General features: G+C 35.8%; 3 protein-coding genes across 27 annotated transcripts in view; 1 reads left to right on the top strand and 2 right to left on the bottom strand.

The window, feature by feature from the left end:
- The window catches only part of gbp3 (guanylate binding protein 3), a 26,623-nt gene extending 20,747 nt beyond the window's left edge, over window positions 1-5,876 (bottom strand). For 4 of the 21 annotated variants that reach the window (XR_012388417.1, XM_073919190.1, XM_073919184.1 and 1 more), the window contains exons 1-7: window positions 5,844-5,876; window positions 4,870-5,070; window positions 3,680-3,804; window positions 3,035-3,144; window positions 2,760-2,947; window positions 797-1,036; window positions 429-706 (exon numbers count right to left, since the gene is read on the bottom strand). Coding sequence is in view for 18 of the 21 variants with exons in the window: in XM_073919190.1 (XP_073775291.1) it covers window positions 429-706; window positions 797-1,036; window positions 2,760-2,947; window positions 3,035-3,144; window positions 3,680-3,804; window positions 4,870-5,062 (1,134 nt within the window). In the remaining 3 variants the exon portion in view is untranslated. Of the gene's footprint in view, window positions 1-428; window positions 707-796; window positions 1,037-2,759; window positions 2,948-3,034; window positions 3,145-3,679; window positions 3,805-4,869; window positions 5,071-5,215 lie in introns of all 21 variants that reach the window. The other 17 variants (XR_012388419.1, XM_073919200.1, XM_073919192.1 and 14 more) reach the window with 11 other exon arrangements.
- Window positions 1-12,172, top strand: part of zeb1a (zinc finger E-box binding homeobox 1a) — a 368,188-nt gene that overhangs the window by 274,628 nt on the left and 81,388 nt on the right. The window lies entirely within an intron of this gene.
- The window catches only part of nlrb5 (NOD-like receptor family B, member 5), a 37,222-nt gene continuing 36,034 nt past the window's right edge, over window positions 10,985-12,172 (bottom strand). For all 5 annotated transcript variants that reach the window (XM_073929393.1, XM_073929383.1, XM_073929409.1 and 2 more), the window contains one exon: window positions 10,985-12,081. In XM_073929393.1, coding sequence (XP_073785494.1) covers window positions 11,798-12,081 — 284 coding nt within the window. In that variant the 3' untranslated portion in view covers window positions 10,985-11,797. The remainder of the gene's footprint in view (window positions 12,082-12,172) is intronic.

Below are 12,172 nucleotides of genomic sequence, written 5' to 3'. Positions count from 1 at the left end.
GCTGTGCCTTTACTGTATGAGCACTGTGCTACGTCCGACAGATTGCACTATTATGTTTTTTGTTTTCTTTTTCATTCTTTTATAACCTATTTTAACTCATTTTAATTAGTTTTTATCTGTTTTTAATCATTTTTATTGTCTTCATGTTATGTTCCTAAACTTCTCTTTTTTATTCCTGTTTATGTAAAGCACTTTAAATTGCCACTTTGTATGAAATGTGCTATATAAATAAACTTGCCTTGCCTATACACACACACACACACACACACACACTATATAAGTGCCCATATATGACATATCTGTATGAGACCTAGCTTAATGCTATGCAATTTCTCAATCAAGATCCAATTTCTTAATCCAGTTAAGTTCCATTTCATTGTTATTTTATCTCTCCATGGCTCTCCATGGTGTTTCAGCAGGTACTGTACCATGAGCTCTTTCTGGTAGATCTGGTCCTTGTCACTGAAGGACATGTTGATGAACACTTTGATGGCCTTCTCCTCTGCCAGTGTGTGGATTCTAGACAGCTGATCTGGGTCCAGTGGAGGCTGAGCCATCCTGAGCATCTCTTCCTTGTAAATCTGCCGGGCTTGATCAACTGCACGAACATTCTGGATCTTAGCCAGAGACACGACTGCATTTTCTAGACAAATAACGTTTCCACTGCTTATGGCCTCGACGTAAATCTCAGCAAGATTCCCCAGAGCTATCAGGAAACACAACTCTATAGGTCAGTCATTTGTCTATTAATCGTGTTTACAAAATAACTCTTGTATTCTTTAAAGATGGTACAGACCTGTTCCGGTAATTGTATGTCCTCTGACAGTTTTTGGCTGTGCGTTATCGTAAATGTAACTACAGAAAGTGTGTGCTTGATGAAGGAACCTTGAATCCAGCGTTTCATCAGACAGATCCTCTAACCTTCTCATGTATTTTCGATAAGCAGGTCGAGGAAACAAAAAGCATTTCTTCTGCGCAAAAAACTCACACAAACAGCGGCGTGGCAGGTTATACCGCTGTGTTCCAAGTGAGTGACCTAAATTAAGATCATATAGAAGGTTACAATAATGGAATTATAACATATGCTATATACAGTTGAAACCAGAAGTTTATTTGCACTCTAAAAAAAGAAACATAACCATTTTTAAAAATGTCTGACGGTAAATCATACTAAACGTTTACTATTTTAGGTCCGTTAGGATTACCTAAATGATTTACATTTGCTAAATGCCAGAATAATGAGAGATTTTTTTTATTTATTTAATACATTTTTAGACATTCAAAAGTTAAATTTATTAAATACATTTCCTTGGTATTTTTTAGCTTTGCTTTTAAACTGCATAACTTTGGTCAAGTGTTTGGTGTATCCTTCCACAAGCTTCTCACATTAGTTTGCAGGAATTTTGGCCCATTCCTTCTGACAGAATTGGTGTAACCGAGTCAGATTGCAGTCTTGCTCGCACAAGCTTTTTCAACTTTTCTTTAGGATTGAGATCAGGGCTTTGTGATGGCCAATCCAAAACATTCACTCTGTTGCCCTTGAAGCACATTTAAATTAATTTGGCAGTATGCTTAGGGGTATGGTCCATTTGTAAGACCCATTTGTGGCCAAAGTTTTAATTTTTTGGCTGATGCCTTGAGATGTTGCTTCAGTATTTCTACATAATGTTCTTTCTTCATGATGCCATCTATGCTGTGAAGTGGACCAGTCCCTCCTGCAGCAAAACAGCCACACAACATGATGCTGCCGTCCACATACTTCACAGTTGGGATGGTGTTCCTAGACTTGTAAGCTTTCCACTTTGTCCTCCAAATGTAACACTGGTCATTATGCCCAAACAGTTTAATCTTAGTTTAATCAGACACACAGGATATGTCTCCAATAATGTGTCTTTTTTCCAGTGTAATTATTCTAGCTTGTCGATTTTCCCATGTTGTCACACAAGGAAGCAGTGTGTTTAAGGTTTTCCTTAAATAATATTCTACAGTTGTGCCTCCGATTAACTCAAATGTTGTCAATTAGCCAATCAGAAACTTCCAAAACCTTGACATCATCATCTGAGCTTTTTCAGAGGCAAAATAATTTTATTGTATGTAAACTTGAATTTCAAGAAGTTACACCAATTTCTCAAAAAAAAATATCTCTCTCCTTATTCTGCTATTAAGCATAAAAGAAACAAATTTGATAATCCTAACTTGCCCAAAAGAGAAAAAGTTTAGTCACATTAACATCTGGCTTTCTTTAAATGGTTATGTGCCTTTTTATACAGTGTATGTAAACTTCTGGTTTCAACTGTATATCATATTATGACTACTAATTTATAGCCTATCAAGCTCAATGCCACTTATGTAATACCTTGTAGAAACTCTGAAATGTGCTGTATGTAAAATCATTGATGGCAAAATACTATTTTAATGTGAAGGGACATGTGTAAGTAAACCATTTGTATGTTTACAGGCACTAGCCATAATGCTGTTTTCAGCAGTACTTGAGTTTAAAGGATGAAATCCATTGTTCATATAAAAAAAAGCTGTAATTGTTTTAGGAAAATTTGTTTGGAAAGATTTCTCAAATAATCAAACAGATGTACACTCTAGCTTTAGGAACAAGAATATACGGTCATCTAATTCAAATAAGGCCATTTGTACTTTAAATCGGATGGAAATGTTTTTCAAAATGACTATAGATGATCTATGATGGTGTTTGTGACTGTGTGCTTTATGTACTTTATGTGTTTAATGTCAACTCGTTACCTCACCTTTTTTAAGCTTCAGTGCGCTCTCCAGATACTCATCTGATGTCATCCATTCGTCCTCTATTTCAAACTCCAGATCGAAGTCCTGAACAGCCCAGACAAATGATGGGAAAACATGCATGAATTCTGCAGACTCATCTTCATCACCTTCTGCCTTCACTCGGATGTTCTCCGGCAACTCTGTAACATAGCTACATTCAGCACTGCTCAGGAGGAATAACACTGCTGCTGTTCTGTGTTTATTATCATAAATATTCTTTTATATGTGGGAAGGATACTGCAGCTTTTCCACTGCCTCATCATCAATGACCCCTAAACTGTTGTACACCAGAACACTGCTGAGAAGAACAGCCAGACAGAAGATCCATTTGTCATTCTTCTCTTTCTCCTGAAATATTAATAAAATGTGAGAATTAAAGTTACTTAAGGATACATTTAATTTAAAACTGATCTGTAGGAACAAGTTAAAGGAATAGTCCACCCAAAAAGGAAAAATGTACTCACTATATATTGACCCTCAAATGGTTACAAACCTTTGAGTTTTTTATTCTGTTGAACACTAAAGAAAAATGAAAACAGTGAACATTAAAAGAAAGCTTAAAACCTGTAACCATTGACTTTCATAGTAGGAAGTTCAACTACTAAGGAAGTCAATGGTTACAGGTTTCAGCTTTCTTTAGAATATTTCTTCAGAATATAAATCGTTTGTATTCAAATAAAAAAAAAAAACTCAATAGGTTTGAAAAAGGAAGAGTACATGATGGCAGAATTTTTATTTTTGGGTGAACTATCCCCAAGTGCTGTGTATTTCCTTGTCCCTTTGTAATTAATGCATGGAGAGTGAACACAAATGCACATGTTAAAATTTGGTTCATATAAAGATAATGCTTCTATAGCTTCCGCCCTGTGATTTTCATACACACCTGCACGTCACCCAATCCTTCTGTATCCAGCAGCACTAGAGTGTGTCCTTTTTTCGTCGGGTGAGGGATACACCACATCCAGATGCCTTTGGTCTCTGACTCAATAGTGTAGCCGAGAGAAAAACCTGAGGAAAAAAATGACAATCACAATAACAAAAACAAAATTTGATATAATTTGTGTCATGCAATTTGTATTCAAATAAATTTATGTAGACTATGTTTCTGAAAAAGGCAACACAGTGGCTCAGTGGGTAACACTGTACACCTCACAGCAAGAAAAATCGCTGGTTCGAGTCCCAGCTGGGTCAGCTGGCATTTCTCTGTGGAATTTGCATGTTCTCCCTGTGTTGGTGTCGGTTTACTCCAGGTCCTCTGGTTTCCCACTCAAGTCCAAAGACATGCACTATAGGTGAATAAACTAAATTGGCCATAGTGTATGTGTGTAAATGAGTGTGTATTGATGTTTCCCATTACTGGGTAGCAGCTGGAAGGGCGTAAGCTGTGTATAACATATGCTGGATAAGTAGTCGGTTCATTCCACAGTGGCGACACCTGATGAATAAAGGGACTAAGCCAAAGGAAAATAGATGAATTAATTACTGTTTCTGAAAAACTGTTTTGAAGAAATACTTCAGATTTTAGAATATTTTTGGGATGTCATTTCCTTCAAGAAAAAAGATAACCGCAATGATTTCCTACAGATTTTCTGAATATCAGGATTCTCTGTTTTGTTGTTTTTATATTATATCAGTTATGTTAGGTCACACTGGAATTGTTTACTTTATGCTCCACAAAAAATGGCTAGATTAAATGTATTTAAAAACAAAAAGCAAATTTAAGGTATTTGAACTGCTTTTAATACATACAATACAAGAATAGATTACAAGCTCACTAAGGAGAATTACTTTTAATATTTACATTTACATTTAGTCATTTAGCAGACACTTTTATGCAAAGCGACTTACAAATGAGGACAAGGAAGCAATTTACACAACTATAAGATCAACAATGAGTAGAGCTATAGGCAAGTTTTAGGTCTGTAAAGTCTAAGAAAAAATATTTAAACAATATTACTTATCTTTATTTTAATCGACCATGTTGTGTCCTCATTTCATACCAGCATGTAGTCTACTGTTTGTGTTTTACTAGCAGTAGACTGTATAGTGTTTTGCTCAGCATGTAGCTCTCACCAGTTTGTAGTCCTGCCAGGAGGTTCACAAGGTAAGACTTTCCCGTACGGTGGGGTCCCACCACAGACACCACCACCACGGGCTCAATGATCCGATCCAGAATGTCTTTTGCCTGTTTCTTCACACTTAACTTCCCAAATCCGTCATTTTCGATGAGACACACCGGAGCGAACATGGCCACACCAAAAGCCATGGCTAAAACTGGTATAGCAGTAACCAAGAAATAAATCACCGGTAAAAACAAGTAAACAAAACACTGAATAAAACACAAGTCAAGCAACAACATTAACTTATTAATACCGTACAAAAAACAAAAATCCAATAGGCTACATAAAATAAATCTTACCTAAAGAAAGAGTTAACAAAAGAGCAAAGAAGCACAAAGAAAAGCGTTTCTTGTTTAACGTTACAATGCAAAATAACCTTAAGAGTCTCGAGTCTGATCCAAAACGCTGGTCAAAAGCTCCACCCGGTCTGTTATTTTTCCATGAGCAACTACAAGAGTGAAAGTATGCTAGCCTAGCTAGCCCATACATTGAGGTAAGATTTGTTATATATTGTATATTCGCACATTCGTTCAGAGACAACTTGTCACAAGCTGACTATATATTGTTTAACGTCTCCATGGTACTTTAAATATTCTGTCTGAAATCACATAAAATTCTCACTTCAAAACAATATTAGCATTTGTTTGACTGTAAATAGAGTTTTTATAGGCTCCTAATATAAGTCCACATTAACTCTACACAGGCATCAGAAATAATGCTTTTCTGAAATTATATTAAGGAGGACATCCAAATGTGCGAAAATAAAAACAAATTTTACCTTAATATGCTTTAAAGGCTTTTCTTAGTTCGCAATCGGTAAGTTTTATATTCCCACATTCGGACTTCTGCGATCAAAAAGTTTTTAAATCAGCAAGTAAATGCTAAATTCGATCATAAGAAAAATTCACAACACATGACCACGCTTACCTCTATGGAAGGCAGCGACCCTGGCTGCGACGCGTCGCTTTTTTGAGGGACCGTCTACAAATTAGTTTCAAGAACAGGCTGCTAACATTCACTATCCTTGATACAACCTCTCAGTGTTAATAAAAATCATCTGCAAACAATGTCACAGACATTTCTATGTATATAGCCTACTAAAGGAATTTAGAAACATTAAAATGGAAAGAAATCAAAACTAACCATATGATTTTGTTAGCTCACGTTGCTAGTTTTGTGAACAAATAATCTGTGCATGCCATTAAGGAAAAAAAAGATGGGTTTGCCCATTTAATCTTTATTAAAATCTTATCAAATGGGCGTGGCTAACATTTAATCAGACTGCTCCTACTGTCAGTTTTGATAACAAACAGAAATGGTGAGGTGGAGTCTTGCTGGTTTTTTTTATAACTCTTCTCAAACACTTTTCCCAATCTTTCAGAATGAAATGTCTACTTTAATACATCCAATCAGCTCAAAGTAGAAACATTCAAGCCACGCCTACTGTTTTGTCTTTTTTTTTATTCATGAATTAAAATGTACCACCACAATCAGGAGATCAATAAGAGAGATATGAGAGAGGTAAAATTCAAGTTACATTGAATACACAGAGAAAAGAACAAACAAAACAAAGAATGGGGTAACTAAATTACAATTGTACAAAAGTGTATGAAAATAAATAAGTTAAGAGCATTACAGGAGAGCTATCTAACTCAAATTAGAGTCAATAGACAACAGTTCTTCCAAAAATCTGACACATTTTTTGTTGTTACACGTACCGAGAAATTTAAGCAGTGAGTCAACTTCAATCAAAAAATAAAAAAGTTGAAGATACATTCACTAGATTTAAGTGCAGATTCTGAGTAATAACAAATAATTTATTTTAAACTAAAAGATTGTGCAAAGGTGGGAGGGCTGTTTATCTAATGATACAACTCAAACCTAAACTTCTGGACAAAATCACACATACAAAATAAATGTATTGAAGTTTCATCATCCATACCACAAAATGTACAACTACTCAGAATATCAACATATCTGGAAAAAAATGAGCTAACCTGATATATTTTATGCAATATTTTAACCCTTGTATGGTGTTCGGATCTGTAAGACCTGTTTTTATTAATTTTTTTTGTAGAAAAATTAAACAATGAATTAGTTTTTTCAACCTGAAATTCATTTGGTTTGGCTTATTTTCTGTGAAGAACATAAATCCGAAAAAAATTTCAATGACCGCATAATGTACCTCCCCCCACACATTTACATTACATACAGTACAAGGTGTACGGGTCCATTAGACCCAGATCTAATAGAAAGTGTAGGTCCAGTGTTCCCACATTCTGTCCTCCTCCTTTCTGGTGCTGCTGTTTTCTTCCGCTATCCCTCCTTCTCCGCACAAAGTTGCAACTTTGTTGCAAATTAAACTATCTACACTGTCTGCTCTTACATTCCCGCACATTTTACCCTCTCTCTCTTGTGGCAACCAAGCTTTATTTTCTCATACCCTGTCCCATCTGCGAAATAGGGGCATAGTACTATAAATAAGACTTTGCCAGTGGTTCTTTATCACAACTGATCAAGATGGCCAAAGGATTATCTGCTGCGAGGGCCTTGCAGTTGATTGTGGAAGAGAGAGGAGCTTCTGATGATGATGTCCATGACCATGGTGGAAACAATACGAAAAAACAAATCTGTGGGTTTTATTTTTTTTATAACATTAATAATTATTATTTTTTAAATGAGAAGCACAATAATTCATCAATATGATCTAACAAAGGTAAAGGGGAAAATTAACCATGTTTGCTGTGCATATGGCTTGTAATTGGGATTAAGTAAACATTTGTTGAGTAATTTAACATAAAATTGTTTGATAGTGTTAATTTGGAAACCCAAAACTCTAGCGGGTCTACTAGACCCATGAACACTGGCTAAGTAACCAAAATACAAACACCACACAAGGGTTAAAGTGGATTTCTTTAGTTTTATATTATCAAATTAATGCAGCACATTGGAAACTGCTGCACGGAACAATACGATTTGTTTGCTGAAGAATTAGATGAATATGTTTATTGTTATTTTATATCATGAATGTCAATGCTGTCCAGCAATAATGCTAATTCCTTTATATTTTTTTGATTGTATTGTATATGACTTGGGTGACACAGTGGCACAGTAGGTAGTGCTGTCGCCTCACATTAAGTAGGTCGCTGGTTCGAGCCTCGGCTGAGTCATTTGGCATTTCTGTGTGAAGTTTGCATGTTCTCCTTGCATTTGCGTGGGTTTCCTCCAGGTGCTCCGGTTTCCCCCACAGTCCAAAAACATGCGGTACTGAATTGGGTAGGCTAAATTGTCCGTAGTGTATGAGTGTGTATAGGTTTCCCAGTGATGGGTTGCGGCTAGAAGGGCATCCGCTGTGTAAAAAATATGCTGGATAAGTTAACGGTTCATTCCGCTGTGGCGACCCCTGATTAATAAAGGGACTAAGCCAAAAAAGAAAATGAATGAATATGACTTTTGACCAAATGCATTAAACCTGTGGGGATAGCTCTAAGAACTCTAAGAAAAATCAAGATTTTAAAAAATCAAAGCGTTTATAAAACAATAAGTTACCAAAATCATTAAATTAAAATAAATAAATAAATTAAGCCTCTATCAAGCCAATTAGTATAAAAAAAGCGATGCACTATTTTGTCATTTAATATATTGTTTCTCTAGGAACTGCATCACAATAAGAAAAAAATAACAGTTGCAGCTTCCGGTTCATGGGGACTTTAAAAACACGTTGAACTAGATGTAGTAATTTATATACATGTGTAAACAACGTATATGAACGAATACATGTTCATATGTAATATGAATAATGCTGTTTTTTTTTCTTCTTCTTCTTTTTTTGACATTAATTACAAGTAAAGCAAATCAAATCATGGCCAGATTGAGTCTTGTGAACTTCACCGATGGGCTTAAAATGCTACTCTGCTGAAGTACATGTGATTAAAGAAATCTTTTAATGACAACAAAGATATTTATTTTATTTTTTCAGTAATTTTGGTTTATTTATGATTGCAAGATGGTCAGAAAATACTGCATTGAGAGCTACCATATTGGAGAAAATTGTTGTAGCTTCTGGCCCTTTGTTAACATATAAGAAATAAATTCATTCATTCATTTGTAACCGCTTTGTCAGGGCCGGGTCACGGGGGTAGCAGTCTTAGGAGAAAACCCCAGACTTCCCTCTCTCCAGACATTTCCTCCAGCTCCTTCAAGAGACATAGTCCCTCCAGCATGTCCTTGGTCATCCCCGAGGCTTCGTTCCAGTGGGACATGCCTGGAACACCTCCCAAGATAGGCGTCCAGGAGGCATCCGAACATGATTCCCGAGTCACCTCTGCTGACTTCTCTCAATGTGGAGGAGCAGGGGCTCTACTCCAAGCTCTTTCCAGGAGTCAGAGCTCCTCACCCCATCTATAAGGGTGTGCCCTGCCACTCTTTAAAGGAAATTAAATTCGGCCGCTTGTATCCGAGATCTTGTCCTTTGGGTCATGACCCAAAGCTCATGACCATAGGTGAGAGTATGAACGTATATTGACCGGTAAATATCTCTTAGCGCTGGAAGAGATACACATCTTTAATTAAATATGAAATGAAAATACACTTCAGTACAATCATTATGATTATGACTTGAACACATCTATTCAAGTTAAGGTACCACACATTATTTTAATAAACACTATCACAACAATTATGTGTTTTCTTTAATAATTGCAGTGTTAAGAGATGAGTGCTGCTCATCATGTGGAAGAAAAGAATCCAAAATGGAAATCTTTGCACTTGGGTATTCACAATGTTGTTTTTCACTTTAGAAAATATCTATGATTTACTTACATGTATTTGCATAATTGTTTATACATAGTTGCTACATACTACATACAGTAGTAATGTAGTAAGTCTGACTTTCTTTACAGATTCTGTGAGATTCTTGCCAAAGTTTGTTTCCTGTCTCATGGAAACTGTCAGTAAAGAGCTGCCACCAGAAGACTAGCAGTGGTTTTGTGATTTGTAATCAATAATAATCACATGATAATATAATGAAATACGAGATGTGATGCATTTTTTCTTGAATTAGCGTTATGTATTACCTTGCCTTGAAATGGGCCATGGTGTAGTACTGCAAATGTAATACAGGAAAAACCAGCAACAATCAAGAATGCATAATTATATGTCGTCATGGCATCGAAATCAAAAAATGTCATTATAATAGAAGTCAATGGGGCAACAACGGCCACAAACATAACAAAAGGGTAGCAAATTTAGAAAACCTCAAAAGCGTTTTCCCAAAAAATGAGTCAAAATAAGATGTCACCAAAAATCATTCCATTCGTGAAACACAGAGAGATTTGTGGCCAAATTCAGATTCATAATCACCCAAGAAGGGATGAAAACACCCCCAACAGTACTTAAGGGTTAACAAACTTAAATAGGCTACATAAAGAATTTACAAAGTCCTAACAGTTTGCTGATTTCTGTGTGTGTTTGACTGTATTATTGTCATTAGCTCTTCACAAGTTTGTATAAAATCCCTATTATTCTGCACTATTCATGCCTATTGCAAGCTCATGACTCAAATTGTGTTAATTTGTAATACAATACATTTTGTTTATTACGCCAGAGCGCTATCAATTTTGAAGTAAACAGGAACAATCAGATTTTTTGTATTCACTGTCAGTGTCTGGAGCTGTTGCTGCTCTATAATGATGCTCCTAAGAGAATCAGATGTGAAAACCACAATTTAACAAAGGTTTAGTTTTGTCAGTAAAGTCATTTGTGTGGATTAAGCGAATAACAGGATGCTTTCACAACGTGGAAGTATGAGATGGGTTTAAACCAGTGTTTCTCAACCATGTTCCTGCAGCTCTGCACATGATCAATGTCTCCTTAACCAAACTCATTAGCAGACTCTGAAAGACCTGAAATGGGTGTGACAGACAAGAGACATCCAAAACATGCAGTGCTAGTGGTCCTCCAGGAACGTGGATGAGAAACACTGGTTTAAGCGATATATTGTTGACTGACAGCAACCACGCAACAGGAGGTTAAATCTGAGATAACAAACTAAACCGAAAGCTGCTTTACAAAACAAATAACTTTATATATAAAAAACAAAAACATGCATTAATCTACTATGAGCACACATTTTAACACATTTGTAATAATTGTTTTACAGAAGAACCAAATGAAATTATGCTTTTGATTGTCCAAATTAACTTCTTCATTTCAGGATTTGGCATATTGATGTACTTTATGCAAAGAAGACAATAAACCCGCAGATGATCAAGTTCACATATCAGAAACAGAAGGTAAGGGAATGAATGTGCAGTGTTGTGTTTCTAGTATGTGAATGTGAGACCATGTCTCGGTTACTCCTGAAATCCAGTTCATTGTCCTCTTGTAATAGAAAAAACTGTCCAACATATAGCATTATGAACTTTTATTTTGTGCTTTGTTTATATTAAAAATGTCAAAATACAAAACCAAAAATATGACCTAGTAACAGTTGATTAATTATTCTGAAAAACAAGTAAAGGTTTACAAAATGTCAAATGCTTGGCAAGCAAGCAAATTACTTTGACACAAGCAGCATAGTGGGGATCTACAATAGAAAGAATGGAAAGCATAATAGTTTACATGTTATTTTATAGATTCAAAAATATACAAAATGACATCATGCTAAAACACATGAAGCCTCATTCCAGATTTTAATAAGTTGTGTGGTATTGTACAGAGGGTTTGGTGCTCTTTGGTTCATTTGGTTCAATCATGCAAAAGAAAAAGAATAGTTTTACAGCTACTTGCGGAGTTAATATCAGTTCTGAAAACTCTTGTTAGACACAGTCCTGTATATTTACCCTGAAGCTGGAGTTTATGCCTCTTGCTCACTCTTAGCATTACTGAGGTCTGCTAGATCCGCTGTGTCCAGACTCCAGTTCATCTACTAGATGAGGTTCATTCTCCATCAGCAGACGGTAAAACTCTGCTTTCACAGAAGCTCCTCCAGAGTCCAGACCTTTAAACAATCGTCTCATTTTCTCTGTATCTGTATCTGACACTTCTACTTTATTGTATAGTTCATCTGTAATCATGCGTTTGCTTTTCAGGCTGTCAGCAATCGCCATCACTGATGAAACTCTCTGAATGAGTTTATCTCTGAGGGCATCCACAAATTCACTTCCTGATTGAAACAAAACTAATGTTACTCACACTATTGCATCTGTAAAACACAATGACAAGAATAAACATTTAAATGATGTTATATATTAATA

This window comes from Danio rerio, chromosome 2 (assembly GCF_049306965.1).
Source record: "Danio rerio strain Tuebingen ecotype United States chromosome 2, GRCz12tu, whole genome shotgun sequence".
NCBI lineage: Eukaryota > Metazoa > Chordata > Actinopteri > Cypriniformes > Danionidae > Danio > Danio rerio.
The sequence above is the reverse complement of the archived record's forward strand: the minus strand, read 5'-3'. Positions and strand labels throughout refer to the sequence as shown.